Here is an 18,877-nt window from a genome sequence, read left to right as displayed (position 1 = left end):
GGGGACGCCCAGGGGTCCTTGAGAGAGTTCCAGGGGTCCCCAGCTAAATGATAAGTTCCATTTGGTTGCATTTGTACACTCTCAGAGTTAAATTAATATTGACTTTACACTATAAATCGGGGTCCATAGAATTAAATGCCATTAAATGGGGGTCTTATAGACATGCATGTCAAACTGGGGGTGTGCCACTGCCACCAACAGTAGTAGTGCCATCACCAGGACACGCCCCTCCCTCGGTTGAATGGAACTACAGTGTGTTTGTGCGTAAAGACGCGCCGCGCTCTGTGTGTGTTTACATGCGTGCACGGGATCCAAAAACGTCCTACATGTCTGCCTCCGTTTTTGATAATAATAACAATAATAATAATAACAACTTCAATGCGGCGATCATGACGCGAGAGGAAGACCTGATCCGGATCGCCAAAAAGTTGGACAAGATGGTGTCTAGGAACAACACGGTGAGTGTTTATAGATTCTGACGCCTTGCGCGTCCGAGTTTATTGATGTTGTCGCCTCGGGTCCTATAGCTGCTTCTGGGTGTCACGATAGCAGTACGAGGAATTAGAAATTATATTAAAGCACACAAATGCAACTTAAAAAAACTCACCGCCGCCGGTGGTTTAGATGTTTTTAATCACATTTGTTGTTGCTAAATGTAGCTATACACTATTTACGCTTTTTTTGGTTGGGTTTCTTAATGCCATTATTCTAAATTGCATATAGTAAGCCAGGTCCATATTGATAGCCTATATCCTGTGCACACAACAAACAGTTGTGGTAGGCCTGTTAACAACTGTTGAACAGGTGGCTACACGCTCACGCGCGCGCGCACGCACACACACACACACACACACACACACCGCATGCTGGACACTAGACCTACACAAAACCTGCACCAAGTCATGGAGATGAATAAACTTTTGCAAGCATGTTTGTCACCCCACCCCCGCCAACCTTTTGGCCTGCTGTTTACTTTGTTTTCTGTCTAACTTGGTGTACGGAGAACTAAGTGAAAGCAAACAGTGCTGTAGTGTAGTGTGCAATGCGCTGTGCCGCTGTCGTTGAGCGCAAGGTCGTGCCAGCCCAGTAAAGACCGCAGCCCAAGAACTAGGCCATTATTCTTGGCGGTCATAATCGTTGGTTAATAATTCACAGACACTTTATAAATGGACTTATGGACACCTCACACCTCCTCCTGCGATTGCATTGCACTATTATGTAATGTGCATACTACACTGAGGATATTAGCATAGTGTAGTATTAGTGTGTTGTTATAACGTGTGATTATTGTATATTAGTCAGTATAATACAGTAATAATCAGTATCACAATCACAAATTATAATCTTGTTAAAACTAGTTTTGACTACACCACTGGACTGCATAATACACTAATCATGTAACTACACTATACTCTACTTGTAATTGTGTATTGAATACTATTGATTGATTGATTGTGGTTTAAACAGATTTGAATATTTTAATGTATCAGAATCATATATTTCAATAATCACTGGTTAACAACACAACTGGGACTATACATTATGCACTATTACACTACACAATTATCAAGTATCATAGTTTATACATATTGATAATGGTTTCAATGGATTATGTTGTTTTTTTAATACCCATGTTTGTGTTTACAGGAGGGGGCTTTGGACCTGCTGAAGGAGCTTAAAGATTTCAATATGACACTGAAACTTCTTCAGGTAGAGTAAGCCACAGTTTTGGACACCAAATGACACCAATAACACCATCATTACAAACTAAACTTACCAAAAAACGGAACGTCAGTTTAATTAACGAGGCTATCTTGACTGATGCTAAGGATCTAAACAAGGGGTCTTCAACAGGGGGTTCGGGACCAAATGTTGTGTAAATATTTTTACAGATTGAACCCCAGCATCCCTATATTCTGATGGTAAACATTAGCCAAACATAGCCGATCTACAAGTTCACAACGCCTCGCAGAGCGATGTGTGAGTGAAGTGAAGTACTAATAAGTATATTGAAGGTTTAAGTGGTTAAATGTCTGAAATGTGCACAACACTGGTGATAGTCAATGAGCTATCTAAACCCATGAATAATTGTAAATAATGTAGTGGGGTGTGCCTGCTTCATCTCTCTCACAGCTAAGGATCCTTGGCCTGAAAAATGTTGAAGACCCCTGATCTAAACTGAAAATGTGCCTTTTCTCTGCTCTACGGTGGTGATGTTTTAGGAGACAAGGATCGGCATGTCGGTGAACAGTGTTAGGAAGCAGTGCACCGATGAGGAGATTGTCGCCTTAGCCAAGTTCCTCATTAAAGAATGGAAACGCCTTCTGGGTAGGAGGACATTACCCTTTTATAAGAATTTTATATGCATTAAGGCCCAGTGGTTCTCAAAGTGGGGTCCGGGGGACCCTCAAGGTTCCTCGAGGGGGATTGATTGATAGTTTGGAACCAATTGGACTCTTATGGGTCTGTAACTCAGAGAGTGTACAAATTGACCCATTATAGGTTCCCCATTTGGTTCCATCTGTTCACTCTAAGTTCAATGAACAAATTATACTACCTACAGTGTAGATTGGGGCTCCCGGAGATGGTATCAAATGGGGTCTAATGCAGATGACAGTGTATACTGGCAATTTAAGGACGTTTAATTTTTCTGAGCGGTGCCAAGCGCTCCCAAGAGTGACTGATGTCCCCAGGCCCACAGTGGTTAGCAACTCCAGAGTTGGTTATTTCACAAACATAGCTGAGTGAAACGCTGACATAACAGAATTTTTCTCCCTCCCAACAGACTCAGCAAGTTCTCAGGGCGAAAATGTCAACGACATTAAAAACGGTACTGATGTTACCAACACAGCAACATCACTAAACCATGCATCTGAGAAGGAAGGCAGGTTGGTACCTTAACTAACAGATAATGAGCGTCGCGCCTGTCACAGACATGAGCAAAGCAAGTTCAGTCAGGAAACTCAGTGCCGTTGCCGGCGGCAGTTCATTGGGCCACCTCAGCATCACGTTTTCATTCACATGGTTCACTCATCCAAACACACACTCATTCCAGCTTCATACCAGCTATTTAAACTGCAAGTTTGCACTGTTCATCCTGCTTGCTTGCTCCACCTGTCGTTTTGGATCTGCTGTTTAGGTACGAGGGATTCGGAGTCCCTATATTTGGGAGTTAGGACTGACGCGCTTGATCAGAGTACCTAAAAAGCAGATCCAATGAATCGCCAAACCATAATAAATATATTGCTCATTTTATATTCAATAAATATAGTCCATCCATTCATGAGTTGTCCTGACTGAACCACACACACACACACACACACACACACACACACACACACACACACACACACACACACACACACACACACACACACACACACACACACACACACACACACACACACTTGAGTCCACAAATTAAATTAACTTACAGGGATGGCAGTTACCATGGGTGTGTGGGTGATTAGCTGTTTAAAACAGTAGGCTGGTTCATATCTCATTGCTTGCAGATGGCAGCCATGTCATACACACCCTCAGCTGTGTCTAAAAGTTTAAAAGCCTCCAGTTTTAGGTGATAAGGTGACCACCAAAACGGTGTTTAGTAAAAACAGAGATGTTTGAGCGGTGAGTCGCTTTAATATCACATGACATCATGTTGTAGTTAGAATAGGCCTTTAGGCTGTATTTAGCACAACACACACATCCCTGCCCACACACACCATATCTTACTGTGATATGGTGACTCTTCTTCTTAGTCGACTCGTGCAAGATGCTCTCAGTGTGTTTGTCGGCAGAGAAATGAGCCGAAATAGTCGAGGTGAAAATTATTTGCTCTTTTGTCTGTCAGTGACAGGAGACTGGATGTGGGACTGCAGCGTAACTCTGACCCCGAAACCAAATCCCCCGACATCGACGACAAACACAGGAAAGAAAAGCACAATGATGACAAACACAAAAAGAGAGACGAGGTGTTGTCGAAGGAGAGACACATAGAGAGAGATTGGACGCAGCGAGAGGAATCCCCCCAAAATAACAAAGAGGTACCAGAAAACAGAAAAGCGTGGCATTCGGACAACCCCAAAAAACCCCAAGACCCCAAGCGAGACAGGACAGACGGAGTGAGGAAGGAGAGGTGCAGGGAACAAACACACCGAGAGGAACCCTCAGATGAGAAACGTCAACATCATACTGGCAAGGAGAAACATTCTGAGGAAAACAAAAGACAGAGACCCGTTCAAGACTCCAAACCCGAAAGACAAGATGATCCCAAAAAAGAGAGGCCTGCGCGAGACCTTCACGGTGACAAAACCAGGCAGGAGCCAGACAAAGAAAGCCCGACAGCAGAACAGAAGAAGATCAGAGGCGTGGAAGAGATCATGAAGGAGAGAAATTCTGAGGACCCCAAACAGCGCAGGTATGCGGAGAGACACGCGGAAGACAAGCGGAAGGACAGGCCCGCGGAAGATTGTCGAAACGGAAGGCGCGCGTACGAAGCCCCGTATGAATCGCAGCGAGAGAGGCCCTCGTTCGATCCGCAACGAGAGAGACCAGTCGACAATCACAGGTCGATCTTTGAAAGGTGAGAGGCGACACAGGAAAGACTGTTTCACTCACTGTAGCACTGTGCCACTATTAGCAAGCAGGGCTTGGTTTCAGAACTGCTGAATTGTTCCCTTCTAGGAGAGGAGTCATGGACAACCTCTATCCAGATCCATACGCCATGTGCCTTCCTCCTCGTCGTCCCCCCCTCCTTCCTGTCAAACGTCCCTCCATTGACGTGAAGAAAGACAGGTCAGGATGCTCGTGCATTTTTCGGCGGAGAGGACTGCATGCAAAGACAGGCCAACTTGTCTGCCAATGCTGCATGATGACATTTCACTCGTCGCCTGGTTCTCTATTAGTCAGTGTGACACAAATTAATCCTGACGTTTGACTGACTTGTTCCTGCAGTATTTTAACTGGACTCCTGACCCAGTCAGAAGTCTCCTGTGCACGGTGCATGACATTCAGAGGCATGCTGTGTTCCGTGTGACCCCGGCACAATTGAGTGTTGTAGCCGTTTTGTTCAGGATCAAGGATGTTCCGGACACCTCCTCTTCTCCTCCTCCTGCTAAGCGTCCCTTGCTGGAAAAGAAGAAGAAGAATAAGAAGAAAAAGAAGAAGAGGTCAGCCACTCTCAAGTGTGTGCAGTGTTTGTTGTGTGAAAGAATTGGGAGTGAGCCTGTGTTGTACACGACACAGACTGGTTATTAAAGTTTAATACTTGTTGTTCACCTATTGTGACATGGCCTGCACAGGGACGCTAAGGTTCATGTGGTTAAAGGTCGGGGGGTTGTGATTTGAAAGGATTTCTCTATTCAGGAACCTAATCTATAATCTATAAGCAGAAGGCCCCTGCTGTGTATGGTGCATGGTGTGATGGGCTTTGTCACGTGTGTCTTTATGAGAATATTGGAGGTTTAACTACAGAGGCATGCTGTATTTTGTGCAAACCCCACGACTGCACGACAGACATGGTGACATTTTGTTCAGGAAGGAGAAGAAGGACGTCCCGGACCCCTCTCCTCGTCCCAACGTCCCGAGGCCGTCTCCTCCCGCCAAGCGCCTGTCACGGGAAGTGAAGGAGAGATCAGCCCCTGTGAAGTGTGTACACAGTACAGTATGGTAGTTGTTGTGTGAAAGACATGGAGTGCGTTGCACTCGACACAGCATGGTTGTTGAAGGATGGGCTTAAAGGGCAAGTGGTTTCAAAAGAGTCTCTTGATGTCTCTGTTCAGGAAAGTCCCGCCGGACCCAAACGCTCCCTTTGCTCCTCTTCCTCTGCATCTTCATCCTCCACCACCAAGGTCAGGCATCTGCAAGTAATGTGCCTGCAGCTAACCCACCATCAACTCACGAGTACTGTAGTTGACACAACACCGTGCAATATAAGGTGTTTTTGTGGAAGTTTTGCTTATTTACTTGTGCTATAGTATCATATTGTGCAGCACTGTGGAGGAAAATGACTTTTATACATGTTGTACTCATCTATGTGCTTTTAGAAAAGAGCCTCCGGATCCAAACGCACCGTTCGCTCCTCTTCCCTTTCACCTTCACCCCCCTCCTCCCACAAAGCGCCCCTCAGTGGAGGTCAAGAAAGAGAGGTCAGGACAGCTATGTGTTCTCATTGCAGACTGCAAGCATGTTGTTTGTGTGGTTTAGTGAAGTGCGTTTTTGAGAGGGGAATCTGTCATTTTCTAGTGGGGGCTGTTTTATTGTGGCTGAAAGCCTTATTTTTGTTCTACTCTGAGCTCTGTCATTATTGTTTGCCATCCCAGAAAGGAGTCGTCGGATTCTAAATCCCAGTCATTGAAGACGGTGTCAGACCACGTGAAGAAAGACAAAGACAGGTCTGGGCAGTGTGGCGCCTTTGCTTTCATCACTTGGTGACTAGGAAAGTCAAACACTGAATTGTTCTCTCGGGAAGTGTTGTGGACTATATATGATGTAAAGTTACACAAACTAGATTTCGGATTGTTGATTCTGCTTGAGTTGGCTCTGAGTTGGAGGTTATAACGTTTGTGCAATACATTTGTCATGTACTGTACTGTACTGTACTGTACTGTACTGTACTGTACTGTACTGTACTGTACTGTACTGTACTGTACTGTACTGTACTTATTGTCTCAAAGCTATAAATTAAATGTAGCATTTGAGGTGATGTTTATACTGACAAAACACGGTCAAATGAAACAGATTATATATCATATTTGCAGCTCTCTGGCACTAATTTACAGAAGGTATAATTCCACCACTGCTACGCTATCTGTGATGCAATATTTGTGGCTGGTGTGGATGATGTGGAAGAATACAGATTGTGTGAGCCTTTTAGTGCTAAGGCTGTTCTCCTGTTTGCAGGAAAGACTCGTCGGAGAGCAAAGTGCCTAAAAAGCACTCAGAAGAAGCCAAGAAAGAAAGGTTGGCTTGTGATCAGGCATGAAGGGGCGATGTTTGCACACGAGGCATTTGTTTACACACGACAGAACAAATTGGCATCAGAGAATTTTCAACTGCATGTCATCAGCAAACGTTTTTAAGAATTTTCCAAACGTTTATTTTCAAAATTAAAAAGAATTTAAAGAAATGTACAAAATAGTTTTGAGAATTAATAGCTTTAGCTTACAAAATTAGCTTACAATGCATTGCATGCGATGAGCATGTAGATTGGCTATTTTCACTACTCATCATATGACAAATAATAGGACAGGTGTGAACTGTAGCTCACCAAGTCACATTCCTTGTATTTGCACACATACTTAAATGAGTGTGATTATGTTCTGTTATTTTCATACGTAAAATTTCTCCTTTATCACAGACATGCAAATGTTTCCTGTTTTCAGGGAAGATTCATCTGACTCTAAACCTGTGTCTCTCAAAAAGACGAGTTTGGAAGTGAAGAAAGACAAACCCAGGTGTGCAGGAAGGCATAATATGGCATTTTCTTTATTATCTTCGCTCCACCACTAAGTGCCCTCGAGGACAATGAAAACGAGCTAAACTGATTAATGCACAATAATCTGTGCTCAACAATGTAAAAAAGTGCACAAATAAACCAAATAAAAAACAGCACTGTCAACAGGTTTAACTCTGATGTTTGTGTTTGTGATGCAGCAAGGACTCCTCTGACTCCAAGCCAAGCCAGCCTGTGAAACGCCATTCAACCGAGTCCAAGTCAGACAGGTACTGACTGGTTTTGTTTTGTTTTTTGCATTTTAAACGCTTGCATCATAGCTGACATTCTTACCCACCAAGATTGGCTCTTCCAAATTGGCCATACAGTAACGCCCATGACCAAAATGTGCATTTTAAAACAAAATGCCATACGCCAGATGATTAAAGCCTGATTTATACTGCATCGTACAAAGGTTTCTCAATGCCGAAAATAGCCAAATCTACAAAATTGCCTATTTTTAGCACATGACACCAGTGTGTAAACCTGGCTACAATTACCAAATATGACGTACTGCCAGGGCAAATCCAGTGCTCAGAATACATTCCCGTGATCACAGATGCTCAATAGCAAAATATTATCATAATTATAATTATGAGAAGGGAGGAAAAAATATACAATGGTATGAGAGAAATATGGTATATAAATATTTTGCTAAACTATTTCAGGAGGGAGTCCACTGATTCAAAGCAAGATACTTCACCCCCAGCGAAGAAGCTGACAGGAGAGAGGTACAACAAACACTAATACCCTTCTTTAGCCTGATGTTGTTTGCCAATTGATTACTTAACCGGTCCACTTTTCACAGTCAGTTTGCACTCTTCAGACACAGGCAGACAGACAGATACAGAGATCTCCATGTGGTACACAGACAGACAGTTAAAATGGGTGCTGTGATGATGGTTATTGCATACTACAGAGATCTCAGTATGGGCACAAAAGGGACACAGACAGATAGTTAAAACCAGGGCTGGACTGGGCAAAATTGGGCGCAAATTTGGCCCAGACCAGCCCACCACAACCAGCACGCAGATAGCAGAAACTATACCGCCCGCTCCGTCGAAGCACACACAAACAAGCCAACAACTACACAACCCTTTGTTGCTCTCACAAGAATGATGCTGGTAAAAGGATTCAAGATAGAAAAGGGTTTATTTGTCACTCACTGATACAGGTGCAGTGAAATGATCACTGGCAGAATGACAGCACGCCCGGACCTTTCCTGGTGGCCTGCCGCCTATTGGCCTGCCTGCCTGTAAAAGAAAATAAGTTTTATTTGTATTTTTTAAGTGGTGCAAACCACTTCCTTAAGTATGTGTGTGGGTGCCTGCCTGCCTGGGTGGGTGCCTGGGTATGTGTGAGCACGAAAACAGCATGGTTGTTTTTCACCACCTGTGCACAACCTAACACACACAAACACACACGCACATATTAACTGTATATATGGTGATTTCAGGTGTGCCAGACAGTACAGTACAGTAGAGGGACCCCCACACGGTAACTCTGTCATTTCTCAACCGTTTCGGACGCGGGGCGGCTCGCCGGAATCGGGCCGGCACCCGTAACTCCCCCCCCCCCCCCGGGGGACCCCCACACGGAGTTGCACCACTTACTTCACACGGGTGTGATTTTTTTATATCATGGCGGCCCACTACGGTAACGGCCCACCGGGAATATGCCCGGTACGGCCGGTATGGCCAGTCCAGCCGGTTAAAACGGGTGCTACAGTATGACAATGGGTATTGTTAGGTTCCCAAGTTGCATCGTTCCCAAGTACTGTAGGCCGGTGACCGACGGGCACGTACAGGTCTAGTCTAGACTCAAATCTAAAATGAGACAGAAGCTTAATGATGATTAATGAGTCTGACAGAGACGGTGTTGATGATGTTTGGTTCTGTACACCAGGAGAGAGTCTCATGGCTCCAAGCCCTCTAACCTGGGTTCCGTGCAGAGGAAACCATCAACGGACAGCGTGGACAGGTATCTAAAGGAGTGTTCACCTCAGCATGTATTCATTCATTCATTCATTCATCCATCCATCCATTCATCCATCCATCCATCCATCCATCCATCCATCCATTCATTCATTCATCCATCCATCCATCCATTTATTCAAATTGCCAATAGAAAGACAAGTTGGAGTGTGTGGCATACAGTATATCTCCAATCTCCATGTTTCAACTTTTTATATAAATCATAATTTGAACATCGTTTAAATATGGTATGAGAGAAATATGGTAGATGGTACAGTATAATAAAAAAAACATTTTGCTAAACTATTTCAGGAGGGAGTCCACTGATTCAAAGAAAGATACTTCACCCCCAGCGAAGAAGCTGACAGGAGAGAGGTACAACAAACACTAATACCCTTCTTTAGCCTGATGTGGTTTGATGATGATGATGATGATGATAACCCATTAACCCATTCTGACCGGGCACCCATTTTGGTGTTAGCATCATGTTATGCTTTAGCTATTGAAAAATAGCAGATCTACAAGCTCATATCGCGCCACCGAGTGGCGCGATACGAGCTTGTAGGTCTGCTATTTTTGAAAAATTCGAAGAACGACTGACATTTTTAGAATCTGATCTCAGGTCAGAATGGGTTAATCAGACCAGTGTGTGTCCAGTGGAAACCTCGTATGAATCTGATCTCAGGTCAGAATGGGTTAAGACCTGAGGCCTACTTGACACAGCGTCATACAAAAGCTTCAAAAGTAGACACGTTTTGAGCTTGTAGATCTGCTACTTTTGAATTTGAATCCTGAAAAGTAACAGTTTTGGACACCCTAAAATCTAATCTAGACTAAAAATCTAAAATGAAACAGAAGCTTCCCAGTTTTAATGGGTTTTTAACTCATTCTGAACGGGAACCCCTTTTGTTGTTTTAAGCATTATGTTTTAATTTAGCTATTGAAAAATAGCTGATCTACAAGCTCATAGCTTGTAGATCTGCTATTTTTGAAAAATCGTGAAAATGTGTCGCAGATCTTTGAATATACAGTATATTCTTTCAGAGCGTTTTTAACTCAAATCTTTGCTTCTGAGGCGTACCTGGAAGAACATATTTTCGGATGGGGGTCTGCGGCCAAATACAGATCATTCCGGGGGTCCTTGACATGGAAAGGCTGAGAACCACTGACATAGAAACATGGGTTTTTCAGAAAACTGCCTCAGGTCTAAATGGGTTAATGATTAATGAGTCTGACAGAGACGGTGTTGATGATGTTTGGTTCTGTACACCAGGAGAGAGTCTCATGGCTCCAAGCCCTCTAACCTGGACAGCGTGGACAAGAAGAAACCATCAACGGACATCGTGGACAAGAGGAAACCATCAACGGACAGCGTGGACAGGAGGAAACCATCAACGGACAGCGTGGACAAGAGGAAACCATCAACGGACAGCGTGGACAAGAAGAAACCATCAACGGACATCGTGGACAAGAGGAAACCATCAACGGACAGCGTGGACAAGAAGAAACCATCAACGGACAGCGTGGACAAGAGGAAACCATCAACGGACAGCGTGGACAGGAGGAAACCATCAACGGACAGCGTGGACAAGAGGAAACCATCAACGGACAGCGCGGACAAGAGGAAACCATCAACGGACAGCGTGGACAGGAGGAAACCATCAACGGACAGCGTGGACAAGAGGAAACCATCAACGGACAGCGTGGACAAGAGGAAACCATCAACGGACAGCGTGGACAAGAGGAAACCATCAACGGACAGCGTGGACAGGAGGAAACCATCAACGGACAACGTGGACAAGAGGAAACCATCAACGGACAGCGTGGACAAGAGGAAACCATCAACGGACAGCGTGGACAGGTATCTAAATGAGTCTTCACCTCAGCATGTATTCATTCATCCATCCATCCATTCATCCATTCATTTATCCATCCATCCATCCATCCATCCATCCATTCATTCATTCATTCAAATTGCCGATAGAAAGACAGGTTGGAGTGTGTGGCATACAGTATATCTTCATGTTTCAACTTTTTTATATAAATCATATTGAACATCTTTTAAATCTGTGTGTGGGTTTTACAAATATTGAAACTAACACCTAACTCCACAGCTATATAATAGAGAGTATCCCCATCATCTAGTCTAGACTGAGTGGCAAAACATTGAGCAGCATGGAGTGTTGGAGCTTGGAAGCGCTCGTTGTAAATCTCTCAACCACCCGTTTCTAAATCACATAATGTCACATAATGCAGGAGGCAGCAAAATGTTGTGTTATTGAAAACAAGCTCAAACTCTGACACTGACAAATAATCAAATGCAGGGCATTTCTTGACAGAAAGTAGCACATACATAACGTTTCTATGGTGGATTTTTATGAAACAAAAACTTTGCAGATAGAAAGCGTTTCGTACAGCTGCAATGTTGGTGAGTTTAACATTGTTTATTGCAATCAGACAGGACTTTTCTGCTTGGATGAATGGGCTGGCAAGGCCATAAAGTAGTTTTTTGCCACTCAGTGGGCGTTCCCGCATAACTTCCAGGTACGATGATGTCACACACATACCCTATATTATAATAATAATAATAATAATAATAATAATAATTTAAATCCTTGACTAATTCGACTACTACCCTAGTGTCGACTAGTGGTTATTCTAGTAGTCTAGTGAAGGCAACTAGTTGGTGAATCCCCTAATCCTAAAGTGAGTTCGAAAGTGACTCAACATTTAACAACCCATCTAACGTAGGGGGGGGGGGGGGGGGGGAAACTGAAGTAAAATCTTCAAATAATGACCATTTCATTTGTATAGTAACGTGAGGTTCGGTCATTCTCGTTTGGCAGGAAAGGGAAAGTGGACATCCCCAAAACGCCCAGCACCCCCACCAGCCCCACGTCCCCCGGCTTCAGTTCACCCGGGGGTCCGCTGTCCCTGCGCCTCGCCACTGGAGACTCCGTCAGAGACAAATGCATTGAGATGCTGACCGCTGCCCTGCGCACGGACGGTAACACGCACGCACACACACACACACACACGGAAGCACACACGCTCGCTCAGGGGTAGAGTGGCTGGATGGTAACTCACTCACTCACGCACGCACGCACGCACGCACGATGTACAGTATTAGCTTTTTACGGCTACCATTTCCATGTGCTCTGGCTTGTATCATCTTGCCCTGTCTCTACAATAGACGCGTTTGTACTGTACCATCTAATGCCTGACTGAGTCCCTGAGGGTGGGAGGAATCCCCAGCAAAGCCACGGGCAGGTGGCATGTGGCAAAACCAACAAACATGTAGAGGGTAGAGAGGGCAAGACGGTACCATCATAGTTGAACTTGACATTTTTAGCCCAAGGAGTGTTTTTCGTGCAAAACTAATGCTTGGAATGGATTCAGAATCAGTATGTGACATGTCAAATGAGGGGGGTTTCACCCTAGTTTGACATGTCACATGCTATATAAAGCATAATGAAAATTTGAAAATCTTGCCTTATATAGGATGTTAATGGTATGGTCACATATCCCCCTAGAAAAAAAAAGCTCAATGCTGACAGCCGGTCAGCCGGTCAGCAAGTGGATTCATGAATGTATGTATATTATAGACAATATTTTGGCTGCCGGACAATTTGGCCAATGTTTGACCCTTATTACAGTATCGTTTGTTGTTTACTTTTGGATATTATTAGTATATTTACTTATTTTTCAGTTTAGCGGTATTAAAAGGGTCTTAAATGTTCTTAAATTGTTACTGTAGAAATGTCCAGATACCCTGTATGTATACACTTGGTTTGTTTACCGTTGAGTGAGAAAACAATCACCTGGGGATACCCAAAAATCCCGGGTCACCCAGGTTGGGAACCACTGCTGTACATGACGTCCAGCAGGTGTGTAGTTACACCAACTCAGGGTCTAATTACATTACACCAGGGATAAATACCAATCTAATTAAATAATTTATTTTCTGTCCTTTCCATAGATAACTGCAAAGAATTTGGCACCAAGTGTCAAAGTATGGCTGTGGAGATTGAGGATCATATCCTTTGACCGTGTTGTTGAACAGGCTGTGCTAATCGCAGGCCTTACAGTCACACATATGATGATCACACGGTTTATATGCTGTATACTACATTGCACGTCAATCAATCTGCTAAACTGAATACCGGTACATAAACACACTTCTGCTGTTTTCTGTTAGGCGGTAGCTCCTGAACAAGGAGTGTGATGATAATATACACGATATACAGAAAACACTAAATTATACTAAATTGGTTGTTTTTAGGCATACTTTATAGAAGAGGCAATATGATAAGCTTAAGTTTGTCGTACCACGGACTGGATATTAGCCCATGTCCGCAGGTAGCTCAGTCGGTAGACATTTGCCATTGAATCGCAAGTTTTATTTTATTTTTATATACCCATCTCATCTGGATACCGCCAACACAGTGTATGATTAGCGTGGTTTGATTACATACCAACACTGTGCAGGAGGATGCTAAACGCACACCAGTCTTGGTAGTGGTGCCAGCTCACGGCAGAAACATCTAAAGAGTTAAGTCTAAAAAGACAAAAAAGAGTGGCCACACACTGGTAGCCAAAGTGCCGATTATTTGGATGTATGCATTTGGATGCAGAGTAGTCAAATAAATAATGGGCACTTTGGCTATCAGTGTGTGCGGCCACTCTTTTGTCTTTTTAGACTTAACTCTTTTGATTACATACTAAGACATGTGTAAGTACACAGCGATCCATCTCCCAGTGTCAATAGCACATTTTAAAGCGGATGATAGACAACCTCAGTGCTTGGCTGGCTGATAACCAACAATAAGCCACTTTCCACATATTCACCCATTTATTCTTGATTGGCACCAATGTCCTCCTATAGCTTTCTTTTTTTTCTAAAACATTTTTTTTGCACTCTTGGCACGCAACAAATTATACATCAGCTTTTGCCGCAGCCTATAACGGATGCAGTTGAAGGTAAAAGCTGATGTATAATTTGTTTAATGATGTATAATAGTGCTAAGTGTACTAAGGCAACTAAGCAGTTTGCTTATTGCACTAGCTGCTGTACTAACTGCCACTCGGGTCTTTCATGCAGCCTTAACTCCCATCCTCTTTTGAGGCTGCACATATCTACCAGGAGATCAAAGCCACCGACATGAAATACAAGAACAGGGTGCGGAGCCGCATCAGCAACCTGAAGGACCCCAAGAACCCTGGGCTGCGCCGCAACGTCCTGGCGGGATACATCGAGCTGAGTCGCTTCGCAAGCATGACCGCTGAGGTACGTCAGAACCGAGCTGCGGGGCGCTCGGGTGGCCCAGTGGTAAAGTAGAATGCCCAACAACACAGACTCTGGGGGTTTGAATCCACCGACTTTGTTGAGCGTCTATTCACAAACACAATTGGCCCATGCTCGGGGGGAGGGAAGCCGGCCAGGGAGTTTGATCATTGTTACTGCATGTAATCCTACATGCTGGGGCGTCACCTGGGTAGCAGGGAGAGTTGGGCTGGAGGAGGAGGGAGGCTCCACGTTCTCCCGGTGGAGGCTCCTCGCTGGTCGGTGAGTTGTCAGAAACAACAGCAGCGACACACACAAGAAATGTGTGGGGAGGAAATCTAATTTAGTAAAAAAGCAAGGATAAAATCAAAAAACGCAACCATGACTGCTGCGGTACAGGCTGCGGCTTCAACCACATCTTCCTGTACATACATGTGCTGAACTTGTTAACCCTAGAACACTAACGTTGAAAACTGTCACCAAGGTGCAGTACGTGGACTGGTGGAATTTGGGATCCCTCAACTAACTCAAGAATGAACAGTAATGCTCAATTCAGCGATGCTGAAATCAACGCAATAATGCAACTCCCAACTGATTGAAAGAGACTGTTGGGTGACTGTTTTTGGAGTCTGTCACTGGCACAAAACCTCCTTCAGATTTGACTGCCTAATTGTAGCAGTCTCATTCATTCACCGTCTTTCTGCTATACTCTCTCCACTCCCCCCCGTCCTCCCTGCGTCCAGGACATGGCCAGTGACGAGCTGAAGCAGCTGAGGAACGTCATGACCCAGGAGGCCATCCGGGAGCACCAGATGGCCAAGACCGGAGGCACCTCCACCGACATGCTGCAGTGCAGCAAGTGCAGGAAGAAGAACTGCAGCTACAACCAGGTGAACGAGCACGCCCTCGCTGCGGTTGCAGTCAACAGCATTTGAATTTCGGATTTGATATCGCTGAGAAAAATAGGCCTGTAGAAACCAATGGTGTAAAGCTGTCCATATATTTTTTTACTGTTGGAAATACTCCAGTAAAAGTATGTCTGAATTACAGTACTTGAGTAAATGTACTACTACAATTACCATAATGCTTTGCTGCACTCACCGCACCTTGTGGATAGGGGAGGCAAAGATGGTCTATTTATGAAGATGGGCGAACTTCATTGGAGCCACTAGAGGTGCAATGGACTACAAATCCTACAAATGGTCTCCTAAGTAGTCGTGGTTTTCTCCAGAGAGAGGCTTCCAGACTCCTCTCAAATCTCGAGAGAGTTATTTGCTGGGATAAAGAAATGTCGATAACAAAGTAGATTTTCTCCTGATTTGTCTCGCTAAAAGAAGCCATTTTAGTATGAATATCTTGGAAATATTGTATGCCTTGTGATGATTGGGTCCAGCATTTAGTTCAGTGACCATGGAGTTAAGGAAAGGTTCATGAACTGTGTTCACGTTCATTCTCCCATTGGAAATGAATAGACTCCAACATTCATCCCGTCTCCTAATATTGTCCCCGCCTCCTTCACGCAGATACGGGAAGTAAAGTAGAGTTTGTGCCTCTTGCTAATTTTCCTCTTGGGGGGAGGGCTGTCTTACTGAGACAACATGTAGTCCAGGAAAGAAGTGAGACCAGTGTCCATGACATCACAGGCACTTTGAAATACTAAAATATCTAAGAACACATATTACCCACATAAAAACCCCAGGAAAGTGTTTGTCTCATTAAAATAAGCTCTGGTTGCAAAAGGGGTGAAGTGGCCCTTTAAGCAGTGCAGTGATATTAATATATGGCACATCTACCACTGGATATGAAACGTTATTATTATGACTACAGGCAAGGGAAATCAAAAGCACAATGTCAGAGCCCACCTTACAGCAGCCACATTACACCCAGGACAGCAAACTGTATGCCCACTCTGACACAGAGTGTAGAGTTGAGTTGTTTCAATACTGATATCAGAACAGCTGCCGATATACTGCCAAAGTCTCACAAATGTACAAAAGTATAAAATAGGGCTTATGTACAATAACATGGATTAAAAAAGTACAATATTTCCCTCCGAGATGTACGGTAAAGTATCAACAATGGAGAAACTCAAGTGAAGTAAACGTACCTCAAAAAAACAAACAAAAACCAAAAGTGTAAGTACAGTACTTGAGTAGATGTACTTGGCTAATTTCCACCACTGCCTCGTAGCAGATGGCAGTGGTGTAACACGAGGAAGAAGGCAACAGTTGTTATGTAATCAGCAGCAACTCAAAACATCCCCATCTACAATCTACATACAGCACACAACAGTAGCACTTGTTCTGTGAAAAGGGCTGGTTACAGAGGTGTGTGTTGTCTCTCCCTAGCTTGTATAACCATCATCTCATATGAACACTTGACCGGTTATAAAACACTCTCTCTCTGTGTGTGTGTGTGTGTGTGTGTGTGTGTGTGTGCGTGTGCGTGTGCGTGTGTGTGTGTGTGTTTTGTAGGTGCAAACCCGCAGTGCTGATGAGCCAATGACCACTTTTGTGCTGTGCAATGAGTGTGGAAACCGGTGGAAGGTAAGACCTTATTACCCACTTCAGCGCACACACACACACACACACACACACACACACACACACACACACACACACACACACACACACACACACACACACACACACACACACACACACACACACACACACACACACACACACACACACACACACACACACACACACACACACACACACACACACACACACACACACACACACACACACACACACACACACACACACACACACACACACACACACACACACACACACACCTTCAGCTGTTGAAGCTTTAGCTCTGTGCGAGACCATTAGGGTTTTATGGAAGATGCTTCTGATCTGAACATGTATTCCATTGCTACTTTGACCAGTTAAGCTACTCGTTATTCTTAAGGTTTACTTTAATTTCTACTATATCATTGCTGTCAGGAAGAAAGCTATTATGTTATCCATATTTTAACCGTTTGTGGTTTTCCGTATAGTAATGCCCTGCATACTAAGTTACATAATCCACCACTGTAATGACATTTCTTTCTTGGTTGTATTTTTCTTTTCAGTTCTGCTGATGTCCTCTGGCTCAAATCATGACGATCTCACTGGTTACACTGAACGACAACGACATTTTTGTTTTTGTTTCGTTTTTCTACAAGGGGGAGGGGAAGTTTATTAAATTATTATTAATATTATTATTAAATACTGCAGCTAGTGGTTTTAAAGATAGCGTGTTGAAATTCTTACGATTTATACTTGAATTTTTTGTTAAGCATGTGCTTTTAATTAACTGGGGCCTGAATCAAGGAACACGTTTTACTGGGAGTTGAACCACTTAAACACTGTTAGACTTTGTTGACCGGGGACCCCCAGGGCTCTTTACTAGATCCTCTAGTACAGTGGTTCATGTCAAGGACCACCCAAAATGATATATTTCACTGCCGAACCCCCTCTCAAAAATATCTTGTGCCAGGGACCTCCAGAAGCAAAGATTTGAGTAAAACAAAGATACACAGTGTTTAAGACAAAGTTTGAGACTGTCAACCCTGGTAGAACGCATGGTGCTAAGGGTGTTGCTCATCATACTTCAGATCAATACATTTTCTGACGGTGCATTTTATGCCATTTGTATATATACAGTACATCTTATTCCAACAGCACTACACGCTATGGATTAGAAAATGTGACGCAAAGCAACGCATTTTGAGCTTTTTGATCTGCTACTTTTTTTTAATTTAAAGCCTGAAAAGTAAGCAGATTGTCTGTCCTGATGAAGGTCTAATCGACCGAAACGTTGACCCAATAAAGAGCAACATTTTGGCAAGTGTCTGACAGTGTGCGGGACCTCTTCTTTTTAAGTATGCTCTATTGCCCTACACCCCTGTCACTAGCCTTCTGAGGTGTGCATCGGCCTTTTGCTAAAAAGACATAGCAGGTGTCCACCCGACACCCGACCCGACACCCGACCGAGACAATATTATACATTACATTATATTATACACTTACACAATGTGTAATGTTTGGGTATTATTGGCTTTCTTATAGACAACTCCCTTAGAAATAAAGGTGCCCTGCACTCTACGAGATTATGACAATTTTATTCAATAGG

The 18,877-nt window shown here is 43.8% G+C and overlaps 1 protein-coding gene across 4 annotated transcripts; it reads left to right on the top strand.

Moving 5' to 3' along the window:
* The first annotated feature begins 249 nt into the window (after nt 1-249).
* On the top strand, nt 250-18,597 carry LOC308318156 (uncharacterized protein). Of its 4 annotated transcripts, none has more exons than XM_080767578.1 (24): nt 250-458; nt 1,648-1,710; nt 2,223-2,328; nt 2,786-2,888; nt 3,851-4,582; nt 4,684-4,794; nt 5,073-5,168; nt 5,536-5,646; nt 5,781-5,849; nt 6,045-6,146; nt 6,321-6,392; nt 6,901-6,960; nt 7,383-7,454; nt 7,654-7,722; nt 8,161-8,223; nt 9,398-9,472; nt 9,778-9,840; nt 10,739-11,326; nt 12,312-12,472; nt 13,445-13,506; nt 14,603-14,752; nt 15,493-15,639; nt 17,224-17,295; nt 17,835-18,597. In XM_080767578.1, exons 1-24 carry the CDS (start codon nt 297-299, stop codon nt 17,841-17,843), a joined length of 3,318 nt encoding a protein of 1,105 aa, XP_080623704.1. In that variant the 5' UTR covers nt 250-296; the 3' UTR covers nt 17,844-18,597. The 4 variants fall into 4 exon arrangements, with proteins under 4 accessions (XP_080623704.1, XP_080623703.1, XP_080623706.1 ...); XM_080767577.1 differs by having other exon boundaries at nt 5,073-5,183; XM_080767580.1 differs by lacking the exon at nt 9,778-9,840 and having other exon boundaries at nt 5,073-5,183; nt 10,847-11,326.
* Nucleotides 18,598-18,877: the final 280 nt, after the last annotated feature.

Source organism: Protomyctophum bolini, assembly GCF_963924005.1.
Source record: "Protomyctophum bolini genome assembly, chromosome: 7".
Classification (NCBI taxonomy): domain Eukaryota; kingdom Metazoa; phylum Chordata; class Actinopteri; order Myctophiformes; family Myctophidae; genus Protomyctophum; species Protomyctophum bolini.
This window is presented reverse-complemented; position numbering and strand designations above follow the sequence as displayed.

Bases quoted from the DNA above. Each gene is read 5' to 3' on its own strand.
- LOC308318156 (XM_080767577.1), top strand. From the start codon at position 297: ATGCGTGCACGGGATCCAAAAACGTCCTACATGTCTGCCTCCGTTTTT. The intron at 6,393-6,900 runs GTCTGGGCAGTG...TCCTGTTTGCAG, and splicing joins GTGAAGAAAGACAAAGACAG to GAAAGACTCGTCGGAGAGCA. The intron at 6,961-7,382 runs GTTGGCTTGTGA...TCCTGTTTTCAG, and splicing joins GAAGAAGCCAAGAAAGAAAG to GGAAGATTCATCTGACTCTA.